The 21,430-nt window shown below is 37.5% G+C and overlaps 1 protein-coding gene across 2 annotated transcripts in view; it reads left to right on the plus strand.

Annotated features, from left to right (window-relative positions):
- LOC116166029 (voltage-dependent calcium channel subunit alpha-2/delta-3) overlaps positions 1–21,430 on the plus strand; it is a 32,557-nt gene continuing 11,127 nt past the window's right edge. The window contains exons 1-6 of one of the 2 annotated variants that reach the window (XM_031480852.1): positions 1–516; positions 15,999–16,080; positions 20,243–20,353; positions 20,409–20,631; positions 20,687–20,815; positions 20,863–21,155. In XM_031480852.1, the coding sequence (XP_031336712.1) occupies positions 389–516; positions 15,999–16,080; positions 20,243–20,353; positions 20,409–20,631; positions 20,687–20,815; positions 20,863–21,155 (966 nt within the window). In that variant the 5' untranslated portion in view covers positions 1–388. Of the gene's footprint in view, positions 517–15,998; positions 16,081–20,242; positions 20,354–20,408; positions 20,632–20,683; positions 20,816–20,862; positions 21,156–21,430 lie in introns of both variants that reach the window. The other variant, XM_031480851.1, reaches the window with a different exon arrangement.

Here is a 21,430-nt window from a genome sequence, read left to right on the forward strand (position 1 = left end):
TAATAGAAACTCGCCGCCGCCATCAACATTCGTCCAAAGGAGTTTTCCTGTAATGCTGTTGAGAGTAAAGCCGAAAATTGAGCTGGGAAAACGGTTTAGAGAGGGGTGGCGTCGGCGCGCAGTCTACAATCCCCAAATAGATTAGGCCGACTCGGGGTGTGTACTACAGGCTAAACGCGACCGGTAGCGGCTTTTCCAGTACTCACAACTTTTACTGTAATTATCATGTGAATAGTAAAACGCTAATTTGGCATTAACATCATGCGTGCAGATTTTCACGGTTTTTTTGGAGATGTTGAAGTAAACCGCATCGAATCTTTTTAGTATGATTGGATATTGTATATAGCAATTGGCCAAGTAGTGTTGTGTAGAGTTAGGTAAAGTAAACATGGTGTGTAAAAATCTGATGACCAAAAGGACCTGCGAACCACTTGCAGGACTATTCCTGGTAATACTAATCTTATTGCAAATATTACCCGCTTCTTTAGAGCAAGATGAGGATATTCCGCATAATGAGTAAGTTATCTAACAATTTTCTTTATGTGCACCAGTCACTTTAAATAGCCCATTTGGTTTTAGTGGAAATCGCTAACACCAAAAGCGTTTCAATCAAAATCATTACTGGTAACCTTAGTACCCATTACATTGTCAACGTATATGTTTGGACTCCATTAAAACTATGTATGATTATCACCAACGTCTTTAGTCCATTGATTTTGTGTTCTTATCATCAATCTTTCTTTTTGCCTGACACCCTACCAATTTGTAATATGACACAAAAGCACGTGTCCCTAATTAGCAATATAGCATAGCTCGTATTAGACACTCCTCATCAACTTCTTAAAATTAATAGCTACCGACGCAATTTATTGGGTGCCAATAGCATCGGTTATAGGTCATAACAAACTACGGCACAGTTCCCACTTGGACCACCCTTGTATATGTAAACCGAATCCAAATGTCTTAACTATCTTTATATCACAAGAGCTCTAGAGTAACCCTTTCCCTTAAAACCCTAGACACACAACATCATTTTAAAGTAAGTTTTCAAACCTAGGATATTTACATACCTTCGGGGGTTAAGTCGAATATCCAATTTATAGAAGTGTCTGGTAGCTTTAGACGTATCAACGACGAAGAGGTGTGCTTAGTTTAAAATGAAAGGGTGCGTCAAAGATGAGATGATGGGGGCGTCGGTGAGGGTGGAAAAAGGTCATTAGAGGTGAATGAAAAACAATTGAACATGTGCGTTATGGGGTGCATAATAATGGAGTTGCTGTAGTAAAATTTTGAAATATAGATTCGCTCTTTAAACGCGATTCACTTCATCAATTTCGTCTTTCGTTTTTTCCAAAAGGGTGTCGTTCAATAACCTATTAAAATGTGGCATTTTATTTTTATTTGAGAATTCCAAGCAAATAGTTCGTGTCCGCTTCAAAGACAATCTGTTACATAGTTTGAATATCCTCGGGAACTTATTAGTTTATAGCTGTTATACTAAAGACATTGATATTTGGGTGATGTCTAAAACGCACAAACTGCGGAAATGTTGAATTTACGTTGTGGGCTACTCCAATTTTTGGGCATCTTGTTAATTTGGCACAACTCATTTGGAAACAATTGTAGGCTAGCCGATTTTTACGCTCTACCAAAAATAAAGTGTCAATCTACGGAACGATGTTCCGGATACACGGTAAAAAAGACATGGATCTTTACGCAATTACCTTCATGTCTCGTAAAGCATTTTTAATTACTAAACACATTACAAGATAATTAATCGTATATAAAGTACAGCTAAACTAGCGTTCTTTTGTAAAGAAAGCACCTTCTTCAGGTCAAAAGAAGAACTTTAGCTCGCAGAGCACAAACCCACCGCTGGTAAAACAACTGAGAAGGTGGAGGGTGGACTGTTACCGAGTTATATAAACATTGACCGATTTTGACACATGAAGGACCAATGTTGGCCAAACCGCTTTCTGGAAACTGGAGTTCAATTGTTTGTTCTAAAAATCGTTGAACTCCTAGTTAATATAGTGATTGTGTGTTCTCACTGGCCTTTCAGTAACTGCAGCCACAATTTCTTTTTACCCTGCCAATGTACGAAAGTAAAAATTAAAATGAGCACTTTCTGGTTAAATGGAACGGTATACCTATTTTGTATATCTCTAATACAACAGTACAATTATGTGTACTTTTTAATGTAAAATTCATTGTAAATTTTAATTTAGTGAGCTTCATGACGTAACAAAGGAAATAATAAAATGACGTTTCTCGCACCTACCGTAATTATAATCCACTTTTGCCTTTATAAATGCTTGAAAATAAGTTGAAATATCGATTTTGTGTTTCACGGGTAAAACCTACTGGATTAAATTAGTGCATTCACATTTCTAACGAATACATACGTTTTTGGGGTTTTTTATTTGTTTATTTATTTGAAATTGATAACAATTCGCATTTTGAGTAATATTTACATTATGGAACCTGATACACCAAAATCTCATAGAAAACTGCGGTTTAGAAAATGGCAAAAAAAATTCTGGCAGCCCAGGTGCATGTAAACATTTGTTCATTTTAGTGTAAATCATCCACGCCGTACCATTCATTGCGCATGTATCATATTTGACTGGGTTTGGAATGCGAACTCAGTTAAGTCATCATGCCACAATGATCTAGTTACCGGAAAAGATACCTGGTTCGCACCCAGGCGGCTCGGGTTCGATTCTTTGTGCGAAAAAAATTTTTTTTACTAAATTGCATACACAATTCCGCAGAGTTGGACAAATTTTTTTGAAAAACAAACTTACACAAAATGCTTTAGACATTCGCAGTGTGTAATACGGCGTGGGTGATTTAGACAAACTTGATGATTTTTCAGTTTTCAGTTATTCACCTCAAATAAATTTGGGATACTATTGAATCCAGCGATAACAAGTTTAACACATGCGCAAACCAGCTTAAGTAAAAATTTCTGCTATGTCTGTATGGCATCAAACAAGTGAATACTAAATGCTTGGAAAACATTAATAGTTGCATATCATGAAGATGAAAAACATTCTACCATCTTTCCTCTGCTATATCTGTCCACAGTAGAAATTGATGCTATTTGCTAACATTTCCGAAAGCACGCCCGTATCGGGTAACCTGCTAACCAAGAATGAACAGCCTTTTTGGCACTAGCACGTGATTTATGAATCTCTTAAGGAATTGTTAAGTGATAACAACCCCATATACCTACTGGTATACTCAAGATTCTTTTAATCATACACGATGTGGTCAAAATTGATACGGCAAGCGGTTAAAAACGTCCGCCGACAAATGACGGTGACGGAGAATTGGACGGCAAACTACCCGGTGAAACCCAATCGGGCGACGTACAACTAGACGAAAGATGAAGAATGTGATATTACACAGGATATTTATTGCAACAAATCCGCCCCTATTTTCTGGGAAAAGGGCATTTTCTAAAATTTGTCTTGCAAACGTAATTAAATTTATCCAAAATGAACAATCAGATTTTTATTTGTGTACGCTATAAAGTAATTTAATATTTACAACTGGAGGCAGTACGGCCATTGTACCAGAACATCGTCATTTGCGGTGAGCTTTAAAAAACAGAAACTATAGCTTTATTAACGGCAAATAACTTAATACCTGCACCACAAAAAAAAAGAAGAGTAGCAACAACACAAAATTTGAATTATGGTGGTGCGTGTCGTGTGCCCATGTTTGAATATGGTCTGGTCCAAAAACAAGAATACCATCTATAAGGTGTATTGTAGTCTGGTGGAATATATGGTAGCTGATACGCATCACACCACAACTAGCAGTGGAATCAACAAAGCGTCAGCAAAATCAACACTGCGTTTTCCTCACGCTGTGCGAAACAATCATCCCCAACGGCGGAGGGTTTTATAAAGCAACGCGCACGCGCCAGAATATATTCTACTGCAAGCTGCCCTATAGTAAGCGGTAGGATCAAGCCGAGCTGTCTTACAGTGATGCATTACAATAACGAAGCCGAGCTGTCCTATGGTGAGGCATTACGACTACACAAGCTCCAAGCGCGACAAGTCGACAGCGATACGGCACTACAAACATGGTCGTATCCACTCCTCAAAAAGAGCAGAAGTGTTTTACGAATGCATTCCTTATACGCTCACCAGTGCTACCACTATATTCAGCTCGCCTAACCTAATTAGTCATCGCCACAGAGTAGAACTACAACAAAATAAGAGGTGCATAATTGCCCACTTGCCAACACGTCACAGACCGTCATCATAACGGTTTTACTTTTCCGGAGCTCCATCCGGCTAGTCAGAGGTGAAGAGATGAAACAGTTTAAATATTTTAATTGAATTATTAATTGTGCAAATTTTAAGAAGCATCGGATACTCAAGTTCGGAAGGACCGCGGATTTATTGCTGTTAAAGGTCGGATATGTTGTCGGTCAAATAAAATACTCCCTTCGTGTTTTATTTTTGGTGGTGCGTGGTGTTGAAACGGCCACTTGGGGTTACTTGCAGACTTAGATTAGAATAATTGGCTGTAATTAGTCGATTATTTACAGCCGTGAACGTTACACTTCGTAAGGATAGGCATTCAAAGACGCTTTCACGTTTTCATTTTTAGATACCCCGACACAGGGGTGTATCATGGAGTCTGGTTTTCCTTAAAGCGGAATACCCTTCAGGTTTCAGTCGGTAAGCGATCCGGGACTACTTTGCCCTCATGTTCTGCGCAAGCGCCAAGTTCAAGGTCATTCGATTCAGTTCGGTTTGTTGACGGAAACAGGTGGGTTAAGCGAATCTGATTCTATTATACGGACCTATTTCTACTGAACATACCTATTTCTGTTGAACTGATCTGTTTCTTATAAACAGACCTGTTTCCGTCAACATACATAGCTTGGCGCATACGCAGAACTCAAGATCAAAGATGTCCCGAATCGGTCTTGCTTACCGACTGGTTTCCAAATAAGGCGGGCTAAGATAACCTGGCTTACACCCTTAAAGGATTCTTCCGATCGATTCAAACAACCCCGCATGAAAATCCGGTTGAATCTCTCTGCATTAACAGTGAACAATGACAATTGCGTTTGAGTCAGGTTAACTGACCTAATGCACAAATCCAATATATCAATGCAATACTGTGTGACTTGAAGACCGCAGGTTTGTATACCTTACCAGATTTGACGTTAGTACAGGCAAGTATGAAGAGCAATGCATTCTAAACTAGATAAAATTAACAGGTCTGGTGAGAATAAATGAATTAAACGGCAAACCAACACGTTTCGGGAAAAGTGTCCGGGTAGTTTTATTGGGGACAAGAAGGAGCATAAACAAGTGAGAAATTTCAAAGGATGGGACGATAGCGGGCTAAGGGAGGAATTTTACAATACCTTTTTACATGGGTTAACAAATAAGATGACTTTGTTACAAATGTTTGTTGCAATGTCCGGAATGCACTACCAATTTTCGAAAACTCCCTCAGCTACCTCCTGTGATATCATTTTTCCCATCGCTATAGAACTTCGAATTGGCCCTAGAGTTACAGCTGACACACTTTGGAGCATTTTTGTGGCTGTGATGGTGAGTGTATAGTTTATCATGAATCATTATCCATCAGGCAAATTCATTTATCACATCATTATAACCAATTTCGTCGGTAAGGTTCTGCTCTGTTGGCGCCGTTCAAAAAGTGCCACCCGGGACGGTCCGCCCCTCCACACCCCCCCTCCCCCTTCGCTACGTTACTGGTTTCATCCACACTATTGGTCCAAATTCTGCCACGTTGATCCTTCATGCGTCAGTACTTTTATGATTTGACATTTTGGTTTATGTTAGGAAGATCGGAACAGTAATAACTCCAAATTACCTAAGGACCTAAGAAACCAAGAAAATACCTGTGTGATGCAATTGTGAGTGGGGTGTGGGGTGAGTACGGAACGGAGATATGATGGTAGAAGGAATGGGATCAGGGATGAACTTGAAGGGATACAAATAAGGTATTATCAATGTTCATTGGGGCTAAATGGAAGAATACCAAATTATATAGTAAAGTAGGAAACAAAAATAGCGAAGATAAGAATAGCGTCGGGACGCTTGTAAAAGAATGCCGCTTATCAGCATGGATGAACACAAAAACAAATGTGGGAGGAAAGGATACTAGGTAGGAAATAAATACCACCTGACGAAGAAGGAGATGAAAACGTTTAGCTTCATCAGAACCATCCTTGACAATGTTACCTCCTGACGAAGAAAGGGATGAAAACATTGAAGACAGTTTAGCTGCATCAGAACTATCCTCGACAGTGTTACCAGCTGACGAGAAAAGAGTTGAAACCACTGAAGGGAATTTTGCTACACTTTCAGAATTTCTAAAGGCATATGAAACCGCAGTTAAAAGTAAGCAGTAAATTACTGTTCTCCAAGACATTATCATACAGGCCGCTCCCGAAACCACGAATAATGATTATACAAACTTTGAAAAAGAGGTCAGATAGTGATGTCTTAGACCAGATGAATATAATTCCCCCCAGGAAAGAAAATGAAAAAAACTAGTTTGCCACCAGTGATCACTTCCGACAAATGGGTTCAAATTTTCCAAGCACAAGAAAATGAAAAAGAAGCTATCGCTGAAGCAAAAATAGAAAAATTAAAGACTACCAAGAAAAATTCTGCAGAAAGGAAGATTACAAAAGAAAATCCTACCAACGAAAAGACTACTAATGAGAAAATGCACTGTCGAAAAAATTATACCAAGGATAAACCAGCTGCAGAAAATACCACCAAAGACAACACTGAAAAATCTACCTTCAACGATAACAAAGTTGATAAAAAAAGGTTTTCCGAAGAGAATATTGTTCAGAAAGAGGCTACTGCAAAAAAAGACTACCCAATGATCAACCATTGAAAGTTGGATCATTTGTCGTTGTAACTCGTTCAATGTTTGGTTTTAAGATTTAATTTTGCACCATACGATCCCCCGTGTAATGCAACACGCACCGTGCATCCTGACAGCACACGGTATGCTAGATTTCATACATTTTCTAAATATTAAATAACGAATTTCTTTATTTTTTGTATATCAATCATATAGCAAATTTTATCTTCTCGTACAGAAAATTGATTGCTCCTTTCAAATATCGTAAAAATATGGGCATGTAATAAACAATAGTTCTTTAATTTTCAGGTTCAGTTCAGGAATTTTATTTCTCGTTATTTTTATATTTTTTAAGAATATCGTTCTTTGTTTTTTAGACAACATTAGGTAGGTATTAACGATTTTTTTTATTTCCTTGCCCCCTTTAACCCCATAACGGCCACAACTGGTTCATTTCCTGGTCATAAGTGGTAAATAGGGGGCCACAACTAGCAAAACTGATGTATTTCAACAAGATTTTTCTCTTTGTAGTGTGTTATTGTCAATTTTTGCGTCCTTTTTCAACACAATAATAATGGGCGGTTCCATTTACGGAGGTTATTATTATTATTAGGTTAGGTTAGGTAAGATATTATTTAAATGGTGATTAAATATAATGTATCTAAGAGGCGAAATCTCTGAAAGTGGCCACAACTTTTGCATTTTGGCGCCATATGGCTACTACTAGGACAAAAACCTCCGGGAAAGATTACCCCCGGACAAAAACCCCCGGGTGATAATAACCCACGAATAAATAACCCCCGGACAATTTGATACCTATGCATTCCAGGAAAATAACCTAGTATCCAATACTGCTGAGTGTCAAACTCAGGGGTTTTTTTGTGAGGGGGGATTTTGATCGGGGGTTATTGTCCTGTACCGGCCCGGCCTACTAGCAAAATACAAAATTTGTTTATTATGTACATGAAAAATACAGCGTAATTATAGTGTATATGTCGTAGGCATTTTGTAAAATCCGTCATTTTATAAAATGCCTAGGCAGTTTATAAAACGCGGGCGGTGTACTTTCTAGAGGTAAGCGATTGGTTCCCTTCCTCTTCAAGAGCGATTCCTTACGCATCTAGAAGGGGAAGGAAAACTACCCCACAGGTCAAATTGTTAGCATTTCACGGAATGACTCCGCAATTTAGAAATGACGAATTTTACAAAATGCCTACGACATATACATAAACAATTAATTCCCTTTCTAAAGCTTTTTCAATTTTGAAAGAGTATGGGCAGCGCTTAGGTGTTTATAAAACCATGTTTTTGATTAATCCTAAGTAAGTCAATTGCAAAATTATTGCAATGTAAAATTGAAGTAGTTTTGTAACTAATTGGCACCAAAAAGTTCTGTAGAACTGGATTGGTTATGATTTTAGTAAAATACATCGACGGTTTAATCAAAGGTTCTTTGTAAGCATATTCTCCGTTTCACAATTTCGCCGGATCATGTAAAACTTTATTTCTAATGCTTTATAAATTAATCAGATGAAAACTATTGTTTGCGACTTATTTCAATGAAAACGTTCGAACCACAATGTATCTATGCAACTATCATAAATTTCATTACTAGTTCTTCGTTGTTGAAACTTTACAGGACGAACCTTTATCTATCTCGTTGAAATTCACTCATTTAAACAAGTTCACAACACAAATCTGATCCAGATTTTAAGGTAGTCATCATTTTAGCTAAAATGTAGTTGAATATACTGAAGGTCTCGTACTTTTGTCAATAGCGACTAATTAGGAACACCGCGTGCACAATTTACCCCTTACGTTAATTGTGAAACGTTTAGAGATATTTAATTGCCCTCTAAATGGGATTAACTTGTTTACACAAACTAAATAATGTTTAATCCTGCAAAATCGAAAGTGATGTTTGATTAAAAATGCCAGTAAACCGTTTCCATTGTTTTCCCTGTTTGTAATTGCGCCTGAATAGACTTCTTTTATAGAGGTTTGTTTTGTGTAAAGGGCTAATAATAACGTAGTATTGAAGTAACGCTTCTGAGTTAATGGAACAACAGAAATACATTTTGTTCATAAATACATTGCTAAGCTGTTTGTAATCATACTTCTTTGACTTTTTTTTAGAAATTGTGTAATAATAGCGACTTCAAACACAATGTTAACGTGTCTACCAACAGGATACAGGAACTTTCCAAACATCAATACTATTGTTGCGAATCAATTTTACTTCTTTGTAAGATAATTTGATACACGTCCATTTTACAACAATCCCTTTATTAGAAACTATAAAGAAACTCATCTTAAATGACGGGGTTGCAGTAAATTAATTGTAGGGTACTGTAACGTTTTTAATTTAAACAAATCAATGTATTTAAATCACCAGATAATTGAATGATTGTCGTGCCTCGAACATTCTCGAAGGATCAGACGTATCGTGACTCATAAAGTGAATAATCTCGAATAATTTCTTCTGCATCGTTACCATTTGATTGTTATTGCGATTCTTTGGGTTATGTCGGCATTGTTCCAGAACAAAAACTGGTGTATTAAATTTGGTGTCAATGGTAGTAAATTAGATTAATGTCAATTCTTAGATTTAATTCATAAGGGAGGACCACCGGTATGTATCAAATAATACCGTCATGAAAAATATAATTTACAGGAAAGTTGGTAGGTGTTACAGTTTGTTGGCAAGTGTAACGGATTACTTACATTTATAAGGGGGAGACCCCACTTGCATTGAATAAAATTGAACTTCTACTGCAAAAATTTTACTGTGACAGTTAATCTTTATTTTATCCACGGCTAGCTCAGTAATAAAATATACCTTGCGAATGTTTGGCCTCTTATCTCCTCTTACAGTTCCACTACGAAACTGCAAAAGAAACAGTTCGATCTCGCAAAAGCCGTGGAGAGGTTTTTCCCAGAAATACGTGTGTAGGTTCTGCGTAGTCCGGTCCCGCGGTTGTGAAAGGGGTGCCATATTTAACCGTACTGGTGGGAGCTTTCTCCTTAACTGTTACGCCGTGCTGTGGATGCATCGCAAGGTTCCGGTGGACTAGATTTCTTGCTCGCAGTTCGTTGCACCAATGGAAATGTGAACTGGTTCCCGCTATGAAGGGATCTGGTTCTTAGCAGTCCCATTGCATCTAGGAAGGGACTGAGCATATTGAGGTTGAGGGTTTCTTTAGTTGCTGTTAACAGCTTTGCCGCCTCTACTGTTCCACCGAGCTTATCTTCAACTTCATCGGGGCCCCCAGATTTGGCCGTTAACTTGGAGGTTTTTATTTATCCATTCCCACACAAATCTTCTTGTAGTTTTAGACCGAATCTCGTTCTGCCCTTCTCCTGAACGATAAGTGGCTGAGGCGTCAATGGCAGAGCTTCCTTCTTTTAACACTTCACGGTGAGGAATGTAATATTTTCCTGGTCCCTTTTCCAATTCCTCAACTTCTCCTTTCAGTGGCAAGGTCATCTTCCTGCGGTAGGGCTGAATCTTGGGTTTTCGGGTTGTCAGAGTTGGGGAATCCCCGTCTGTTTAAAATTCCAACCTTTGTTGAAACTTTCCTCATCCAGTTCGGCCCGTGTGTTCTGCATAAGTTTCATAACCCGATCAAATCTCATTTACTGGCGACGGAAGTCTGGGTACGTATGACCCAGGCTGGGTAGAGGGTATTTCTTTCCAAGTGTGCGATTGGACGTGCATTTGTTCCTGTCGCCGTGCCATTGGACATTAAAACCGTTGCCACAATCTGAAATTCAAAATCTAATGCGCTGTTTTGATTGAACTCAAATAAATACGCATGTGAACATATTTTATTGAATATATCAATAAAAACAATTGCGATCAAGATTCTTTCCAAATTATTGGACTTAAAATTTTAGCTCGGTTCATAAAAAGAAATATGATCCCGTGATCACGCGTCAATGCTAAATTTGATCCTTATCTAAAATTCAAAATTGTAATCCAACCAAACAATTGCTGAATCACTGAAATTAACTGTATAATTCCCTATCAAAGAAGCAAAATAACCTAAATCTTTTGTTTGGATTCGACTCTTATCAATAAATACGTGAATAATATTCTTTTTTGGTAAGAATTAATCTTGTTTCCGCTTGGAAAATGCCGCTTTCTTTTAGAAATATGGAAATAAGTCGCTTCGATGTTTCAGTCTTAGTGGTGAACGCAAACTTTACGGGAAGAAAAATTCGTATGAATCGTGAATTCAAGCACACCGGCTACAAATTCTCAAAACTAATACTCGAGATCGTGATTATGCACTGGAATAAAATGCCATTGTCCGCTGTGCTGATATTAATTTTGCCCAATTTATTAACTAGGTTTCGTTGTGAGTAAATGCACCGATTAGTTGTTTTTAAATTCCCTGCCGTATGCCATTGTATACAAAATTTTATTTATCGTACAATACACTGTCCAGTGACGTCACTCAACGTGGAGGGACTTGCCTTTAACTAGCCGTCGAAAAAACTTCTTTATTTATCACAACAGTTTTAATGTCAGTTTATTTACTCGCGGTTTGGTTTTAAGAGCGCTTATGTGAGTAGGTTTTTATCAGTCGAAAATTAACGGCCTTTGCTATAAAACTTCCGTTTTAACAAAAAAATAATGAAGCTTGCATGTCACCAATCTTATTTTAATTACCGCTTCTCTTCGACGCGATTGAAAAATAACAGCAACTTTCTTGTTTTTCTCTCAAAATATAGCTAGTGAAACTTGATCACTACGAGGAAAAACTTGCTCGCTTGCTAAGAAGTGCTGCAGAGAATACAGCACCGGAGGCTCTAAGGGGTAAGGAATACCCCTTCAGCAAAAGGAAAATGGATGGAACTGATGTTTAAAGCAGTTTAGGACTCTCGTGGTAGTTTCACTCTTAGTGCACCTCAAATTCTCTTAGATAGTCTAATTTTGACTCCCGCCGAAAATCCCTTGCAACTCGGGACCTCTTTTTGCTTATCTCAAAACGAACACTTTTTTAATGCACAATTTGTTATCGCTCTTATTTCCAAACATAGTTTTGTTCACGTTCGCTATGAAGCGGTATATACGTAAATTTTCTTGTTGAATAAAATACTTTTGGAAAACGGCTAAGCGACCACTTGTTATACAAGAGATGTGCGAGGGGATTCTCTTTTGTATGGTACTGGTCTTTCCTGACTCCATGCGTTCTTGGCCTCAATAAACAAGGACCATCCGTGTGTGGTTTTTAAATTGTGCTCAGCCCCATGGTTGTGGCAAAAAAATTCGGATTCGTGTTTCTGGTTTCCCTCGAAAAATTTTGGAGCACGTAAAAAAATGAGGTTTTTTAATTGGTATCCCAAAACATTGGATATTGTTCGTACTAAAACTGTGCATAATATATAAACCTCTAAGTAATTTTAGGCCTTGGATAAAACTTCCTACATTAACTATGCCTTAATCAAGTTAAAACGACACTCATATGATCTTGATGCTTTCGATGCACCCAATAAGTAAGTGACATACTACACAATATTCTATTTAGAGGCATGCCTAATGGAACCCAATGGAAACCATATCTTTATTATTGTTACCCGCATCTATAAAAAAAAGTAGGACATTGCCAAATATATGATTAACGACGCTATGCAATTTTTAAATGGATATAATGGCACTATTAAAATGATGTAACTAATTCAATTCAGTTTTAAATCAAATGTTTAGCAATATCCACGTACTGTCCGCAACTCTCATTATGTAGACACCGCTCCACTTTATATATCAACAACAGTGCCATCTATCCCTAATCTGTTTGCATTTAATCAATGTAAATATATAAATGTTTACTATAAACCGCCGCTGCAAAGATAATTACATATCTACTGCGGTCATTACATATTGAAACACGTTAACGTTAATTAAATATCGGCACATTTCTTTTGAAAATAAGCGTTATTTATCTTTGAAAGCGTTTTTAATTAATCAAACAAAAAAAAGCGTTAGTAAAACACCACTACTTACGGAGACTAATATCGGGAAAAGAACCGTACCCTAGCAAAGAACAGCCACCCTGCAGTAGAAGGATACATGGGCATCAATAGTTGGGAGAGGCAATGAACGTTTGAGGAAAACGCAATTTAATTCAGGACTCACCTGTGCTTCAGGCTTACTTTGATTTAATTAATTGAACTTTGAGTTATTCGCAGTAATAAGCCACCGACGTTTCTCATTGTATAAATGTCAAAAATGTACCCTTTTCGGGTTTTAACAGCATATAGAAGCTTGAATTAATTGTATTTAACCTTTTTACCGGTAGCCGTTTTGTTCGTAATGTTATGAGCACCAAATTAGATGCACAACTTTAATAAACTGTTCTTTACGTAACTTGTCACTACAAATCTGGCGCAAAGGAATGTTTTGCACCTTGGACTACAACGCTTTCCAATCCAATCCAATAATGTACCGACGCGAAAAAATGTTTGCTCACGTATTAATACGGTAACGCTTCGCAATGTTCACGGTTGAAAAATATATCAGCCGTCCGATTGCCTCTTTCACTGAATGAAGTTCGCTTTCTGCATAAATCAGTCACGTATGACATGGTCAACGATTTTTCTTTCAATAAACGTATATGTGCAAAATCGTATTGGGAACTATCGTATACGCGCACAAAGAAGTTTAAGTGTTTCGGTAACCTCACTGAGAGGAAATAGTGAAAAGCTCGAGGTCGGGTTTTCGTTAGATACGTATAAATTTACCACAAACGGACGTTTCCGACGAATAAGTCATAGTCAAAGTGGGGTGTCGATTAATAAAAGCTCTAATTCGAAAGCGAAAATTAAACAGTTTGAGTGCAGTCGATATAAGTAGAAAGTTCAATACCCGATCATTTTCATACAATAAAAGGTAATCGTACCGAGGAAGATTCGAGAAATTTTTGTTTTCTGTATTCTTTTTATTCTTTTTGATTTGTATAAAAAGTAACGATTTGGTTACTTTGAGAAATTGCGTTAAATTAAAGAGATTGATTTTGGTAAATTAGTCGAAAGCCGTAAACTTGTGTCTTATTTAATAACTACGCGTGGGAATTTTGCCTGATCCGGCCCGCCAATAAGTTTTGTTCGGCCCGCTAACATAATTCATAGTTAATAATTCATACGGCCCGTCATTAAAAATTTGAATTAATTAATTAATATGATTATGTTACACGTGCAGCATCTAGTAGAGGCGATACGAAGCTTTCAAGACATTTGAAAGCCTCTTTGAAGATGCATTTCTTGTTTCAGAGATATCACCAAGTATTTCCCAGAATTTTCGTCGCGATATATACCGGGTGGGGCAATAAAACGACACGTGTTTTGGGATTAAGTAACATTTTTAAGCCATATATTGCAACAAATCTTATCAATGGAGCACACCACAGACATCAAAAAGAGAAAGCGAAACAACTCCAAAGATATATGGTAACAGCCAAAACAATCCCCCAAATACCCCATTAGGTATGCTTATATTTTTAATGAGTTAAGATTCCTTCTAGCTACGTGCTTGGTTATCATGTTGCTGTATTCAAACCAAAACCGCTATAGATCTCCAAAGTAATGACAGTAGTAGTAGGAAATTTCAAGACCAAACTTTGTCCCTATCAAATTTCGGCCTTTATATTACACTACAAAGTTCAGATTCTGGCAATAAGGAAAATCCTCATTTTGAACATATGACACCCAACAACTTTGTGTCAAAAACGGGAATGGCGCCCATAATCGCTCTGCTCTGCGTCACATTCAGCGCCATTGGGGAATTTTGATTTTATTGTACGATGGAGAAATTCACGATATACGATTAATTTGGTTTTAATGTTCCTATACAAATGTGTAAACGGACAAAGTTGTAAATCGATAAAGGACCTATTCTATAAATTTTTGCGTTACGGCACAATGCAAAGGTGTAGGCACGTTTCAGTTTTAAATTGTCTACGTGGAAATAAATGTCGGCACTTGAATTAAAATAAATTCATATAGAAAAAATCGTAAGATATACTATAAAAGAATAATATCTGTAGTAGGGGTCAGAGTGTAAGGTGGTCTTAAGAAAGGAAGGGGTATGTTCTGGTAGAGTAGGGTGTATTGATCTATCTCTAAACGTAGCTATCGTTCGCGCCATTCCGGATTCAACGTTATTCTTACTATTTAGCTTTAAAGAATAACCACGTTTACTTCGATTTGTACTTTTTTATGGCAATTACAGTCTTGGCCCAGGTTAGTGTCACTTTTTATTGACACATCGGTGATGCTGAAGGCTTCGAAATTTCCGATACATCCCACATCTCTTAATAAGGTTGGCCAATAAAAGACCCTCGATACGTATTTGTTGAAAAGGTTAGCCGAAAACAATTAATTTCGCCGAAAAGCACTTTGATACAAGGGTTTGCATGACCTACAATCATAGTTTTCCTCCGTCTGATATCTGAAGTTTTTGTAAAAAATGGCAGACTATTTGAACTTTCTAACAAATTTGATTCAAGCGTCATTTTATATAACGACGGCGTGTGTAGACTAGAGCAAAAACCTGCCAGCAGATTGGTCAGAAAAAGTCTGCTTCATTATATATGCTCCATTATTTTCATTCAAATTTAACAATTCCTTTTTATTCCCCATTTACGTCCACGAATGTGGTAGCGTTTGGCCGAATTTTCTCCAAACAATCTGATTTTAGGTTGTTCTTACGACGGTTGCTTCCACTTAGCTCAACTTTAGATAAAACAAGATTTCACTGTCTTGGGAGTACATCATCCAATCGTTTAATCATACACACATTTTACTTACAAGCAGGGTTGTTCGAAAAAGAATCTACAAAGACCTGGATAAACAAGACGCGGGTCTTATTGAAATAAAGTAAATAAAACACCAGTTCCCCGGATTTATTTTAATTTCTTTATATTATTGATTCACTGGTTATTACTTAGACCTCACGTTTATCCCCTCCAACTTTAACGTGACCTACAACTTTGCAATCCGTATTTTACTTTTATCATTACATTAAAGCGCCCTTTTGCCAAATTGAAAATTTTTTTGTATGCTTTGTTACAAAATAGTGTCCATTTTCATTTCGTTAATTTACTTTCCAGGGTGAAAAACTGGGCACTCAAGTTCGGCGTCGACTTATGGGCATATGGGAAAGAACTAACGAGGATGAACGAGCTCCAAAGAGTAAGAGGAATTATTTTGTCGCTTTTATTTCAATTATTAGAACTGATATTAATTCAATTTTCTTGTCACAAAGTTCGAGTATTCAGTTAAGCATAACGCTGCTCTCACTTTAATTAAATTTAAAATTCCACAGTTAATTTGAAAATTTTGACATTATTTCTGTAACACTACCTCACTTCCTTTTCGAAATTGTTGCTTATTAAATTTTCCAAACCAGATCGTGTCAATAATTGTGCTCACTGATAAATTATGTGAAAAGGTTTACATTTCACTGTTATACAAAGTTGATGATTTTACCAAAGACATTCATCCTTTAAATCTAGATTTATTTCTTTTCCCAACACAATTAACACTCAACCGAGTTTAGATATCCTTTGTTCTCAATTACTTATTCTTATAGGACCTACTTATACCGTTGAGTGAAGGATCTAGAGGGTTATTAATTTTTAGAATTACGAACGTCACACAACAATCATTTTGTTCGCCATAGGAACCCGGCACTAGTAACCTACGTTTGAAATACAAACACTCAATACTTAGTTGCTAGTACCTACTTCAATGTGGACTTTAAAGTTTAGGGTGGGACTGATAGAGGCATCGGTCAGATTGTGTAAATAGTACCACCGTCGTCACTCCCTGCAACAAGAAAAACATCAAGTACATTTGTTTGCTTGTTCTATTTCTTCGTTATATCCAATTGCTCCTATTTTCAATGCTGATGTGATGCACTATCCGACTGGGAGAGCTGTGGGGACCCGTGTTTCAAAACGGGAACAATTAGAAGCAAAATTGTAGAATAGTGAAGACACGATCACGCGAAACGAAGTACCTATACATGAAAAAAATATGTGAAAATTTGTTTACCACAAAGGGTGTCGTAAATTGATGTTTTTAAATATCCTGTAGTTTTTGGGTAGGAGGAGGTACAGATTAAACCGATACAACGAAATATCGAAGGATCCTCACTTTTTTAACGGCCATTTATTTTAATCTTACAAAATACATTTTATGGTTAACAAAAATGCATCAAATTATTGTCATGGGCATTGAGATAATGTTCTTAGTCTCTTCGCCCAACGATCTTGGTGCATGAATAACGATTTTCCCGTGTCTTGATCAAAATCCATGTGGTCGCTAAAAATGCATCAAATTCATGTCTTGTGGGGCATTGACATAATGCGCTTGGTCTTTTGCCCAACTATCTTGGTGCAAGAATAACGATTTTGACATCTTTTGGTCAAAATCCATGTGGTCGTCAAAAATGCATCAAATTCATGTCTTTGGCATTGAGATAATGCTCTTGGTCTTTTTCCTAACGATCTCGGTGCACGAATAACGATTTTGACATGTTTTAATCAAAATCCACGAATTAAACATTTTTTAATCACACACACACGCGGTTATCAAATGTGCATGTGTTTCAGCATCAAGATAGTGCGTTTGAAAGCTTTTACAACAATTTATTTATTTATTTATTTTTGGCTTAATTTTTGAGTGGGCGAGGGCCAAGACTGCTCTTCCAACCCAATCCACTATAGATTTGCAAATATCTTTGCCCGAACCCGAATTCGAACTAGGGCCCTTTAGTACCGCAGTCCAGCTTCGACTGAACTGCGCCACACGGCATCGACGTTCGACGAACAATTTCCGATGATAACAATAAATGTCGGAGCCAAAAGTTATGTTTTGACTTACGATCAATTACGAAAAGGCGACGTCCTCCTGTAGGGCAATGCATTTACGCATGGAGAAAGAATGGAGAACGGACTAAGTAGATAAAATTAAAGAGAAGATATTGGAGGAAATAGGAGGATTAAGAGAAGAAATGAAGAGAAGGGAATAGCAGTGGGGTAAGAAAAAGCACGAACTCATAGAAAGATTAAAAAACTTGAAGAAGAATAAAGGGAGTAGAAATTGAAAAGGTAAAGAACGAGAGAGAACGGATGAATGCTTAAGTGAAAACCTACAAATAGAGGCGAATGTAAAAGAGGCGATACGTTTGAAGGAAATAAGGTAATAATCGCGGAACTACCATGAGAAAAGATTAGAGAGGCTACGAGGGTGAAGGGAAAGTTATAGGGATCGAGATGTACACAGATTACAGTTGAAAAAAGAAGGGTACAAAGAGAAAGAGAGGTTGCGTAAAGGGAAAGAGGAAAGGGCAAGAAAGTTAGATGGGGATATAGGACCAATGGTAGAAGATGATGCATACAGATGGAGTACCAAAAACCAAAGGAATAGTGAGAACAGAGAGGAAAAGAACGCGAGAGCAAAGGGCGGGATTTAGAGGGAGAAACTAACAGCAAAAAATGAGATAGATGAGGAGAGGGGGAGAAAACAGAAAAACCAACTAACCATATTCTGGAATGTAGTGGGGGTATCTGGTAAAGACGCTCAATTCTGGGAGTTTTTAAGAGGATATGCTGTCATAGGGATGGTAGAATTATGGATAGAACAAAAAAATTGTGAGAAAATAAAGAACAGGATTCCGAAAGGGGCGAGCAAACGGAGTTATATTAACAGCGGTAAAAAAGGGATAAGGCAATGGGGGGATGAAACGACAAACGAGGAAGGAAAACAGGTCAGACGAGTGGAAGTTCAGAGAAAGCAAATGATAGTGATAACGGTATACAACAGAGAAAGAATGAAGGACTTAAGAAAATATGAGGAGGGGGGATTAATGCCAGAATGGGAATTAAAGAAAAATGGGTAGAGGAGACCACAAGATACAAAATCAAGGGATAAATAGTCCAACAAAGAGGAAAGTGTTACTGGAATTATCAGAAAAGATGACTAGCATTTTAAACGGAAATCTGGAGGAGGGTAGGGACGGGCAATGCACATACATGGGAGGCAGATGGGAATCGGTAATTGATTAGTGTTTACGCAATAGTACATGAAAAAGTACTGGAAGAAATAGATGATCTTAAATTAGAATAAGGCTAAAGAACCGGATCATCAACCGATGAAAATTCGATAATTTTGGACATCTGTCTTGGACCCGATCCGCCAAGGCAGTAATTATATCAGAGCAGATTGTCTCTTACTTGCAAAAAAGCCATGTGCAAATTAGCTCCTGGACATTGTTTGGATGCGATGGAACTAATGTTAACACAGGGTGGAAGGGAGGAGCAGTATGCACAATTGCATTAAAATCTTGTAAATCCATTCAGTGGTGTAGGTATTTGTTTATTTCATGCGATCAGTGTGCACCTCTATTTCAGCTCGGCTTTGTCGTTGTAATTCCTCACTCCTATAGGACAGCTCGCAGCGGAAGGAAATCCAGCACGTGCGCGCTGCCTTGTAAACCTAATCGACGGCGGGGATGATTGATTGGAACTGTGTCGGGGAAAATGCCACCCGTGCTGGTTTTGCTGATAATTGTGTTGTGATGCGTATCAGCTACCATACGTTCCACCACATAGTTATTCGAGTTTTGGCTGGATAATGAGCAAAGAGCTACAACTAAATGTGACTTTAGGCGGATAAACAGGGTTATACCTAACAGTTTTTTTGCTATGAGAAATAAAAAAAATCTTTAGAACCCCGGAGACGTCATTACACATTTTTTTAAATTTGGGAAAAAACAGGTCATATTGTGTACCCTTCTTGAAACTTTTTTTACTATAACAACTGAGATTTCAAAAAATAATTTTCGCTTTGTCGGCACGGCATCAGAAATTTTTTGGGATAAAATAACTCAAAATGCCAAAAATAAACTAGGTACTAGATTCTATCTCAAGTTAAATTATGGAGTATAAAAATCGCTGAGTAGGAATACATCCTAATATTCACTTTTTGAACCGATGTCTGTCTTTGCTACAAAATAATCTCTCTTAGAATCAGTGGTTGTACATTTTAAATTTTTGGTAGTGAATGAGCAGAGGATATAAGCAGCAATATAGGAGGAGGTACCCAAAAGTTTCCAAAAACGTTGTTTTTGAAGCGTGCGATTTAACTAATAACTATATCTTTTTCTGGACCACTAACTGACCTCAGCACGCTTATATTTATATGTGACAATGACAGTAAGAGATTTTGAAGACATGTTACTAGTTTTTTTCACAAACAAAGTTTTCAGTTGGGCCAATTGGACACAAGGCTCAAATTTGTACACCATAGTGCAAAAATAACATTTTAGATATATATCCCTTTGTTTTAGAAATACCATGACGTAGACATCGACGTTGTTAGAAAGGATGGTCTGATTTTACTTCGGGAAATGGCATACGAAGTAAAGAACATGATGGATTTCAAAATGAGTGCTGTATTGGTACGTAGTGATCCTTATGGTAAAACTATCACTTGTCGAAATCGTTGTATTTTAGCGTATAATGGATTCAGCAGAACAAGCCGCTCTGACACCTCAAAGTGACAATGGCCAACCATTTAAATATTATAATGCGAAAAGGCTAAACGTGTTTGGTCCCGATGGAAAACCATCCGAAGGCACGAGGGAAATTTTATTAACTCCAAATCCTCACTTTGATCATTTACCGGTTAACGTTAGTTTGAGCTCTGTATTATTCCCCCCTCACACATCCGAGACCGGTAATTTTATTCCACTGATTGAATTTCGTTTGACTAACTAAAATTGTATTAGAAGCCAGTGTATTAAATGCTATTCATTGGTCGGAACACCTAGATCCGCTGTTTGTTAGCAACTACGATGGAGATCCGTCATTGTCTTGGCAATTTTTTGGGAGTTCAACTGGATTTCTAAGAAGATATCCAGGTATCTGAACTAACCATTTTGTCAATGTCAGTACCGTTGTTTTTTAGGGATCGCGTGGCCTCCAGAAGAAATGTCATCGGTTTGGCAAAGACCAAGGAATACGAAAGATTTGTATGACTTCCGTAGTTCATCGTGGTACGTTAACGCGGCTACTTCACCGAAAGACATGGTCATCCTTATTGACAACTCGGGCTCTATGACAGGAAAACGGGCAATACTCGCTAGAGCGACCGCTGACAAAATTTTGGATACCCTTTCGGATAATGACTATGTTAACGTGTTCAAGTTTTCTGACTACACCGAGGAAACCATTCCATGTTATAAGGATGTACTACTCCAGGTATTAATTTTATTTGTTTGTTTCTGATTATTGATCTGTGTGTATCCGGATAAACACAAAATTTTGGACCGGATACGAAAGATTTTATAGAAATCAATAAACGCTAATTGGATTCTAAATTTCGCGTATGCAACGAATTCCTTTGACAGGATAACAAATACACTTCAGATAAATCGAGAAGAGTAAATTTCACGAAGAGTAGGTAGTGAAAAACAACACGAAATACTTTCTGTTCAATTTTTAGCCCGCGAACATTCCCCTCGGTAACTAATTTA

This window comes from Photinus pyralis, unplaced genomic scaffold, assembly GCF_008802855.1.
Source record: "Photinus pyralis isolate 1611_PpyrPB1 unplaced genomic scaffold, Ppyr1.3 Ppyr1.4_LG3a, whole genome shotgun sequence".
Lineage (NCBI taxonomy): Eukaryota > Metazoa > Arthropoda > Insecta > Coleoptera > Lampyridae > Photinus > Photinus pyralis.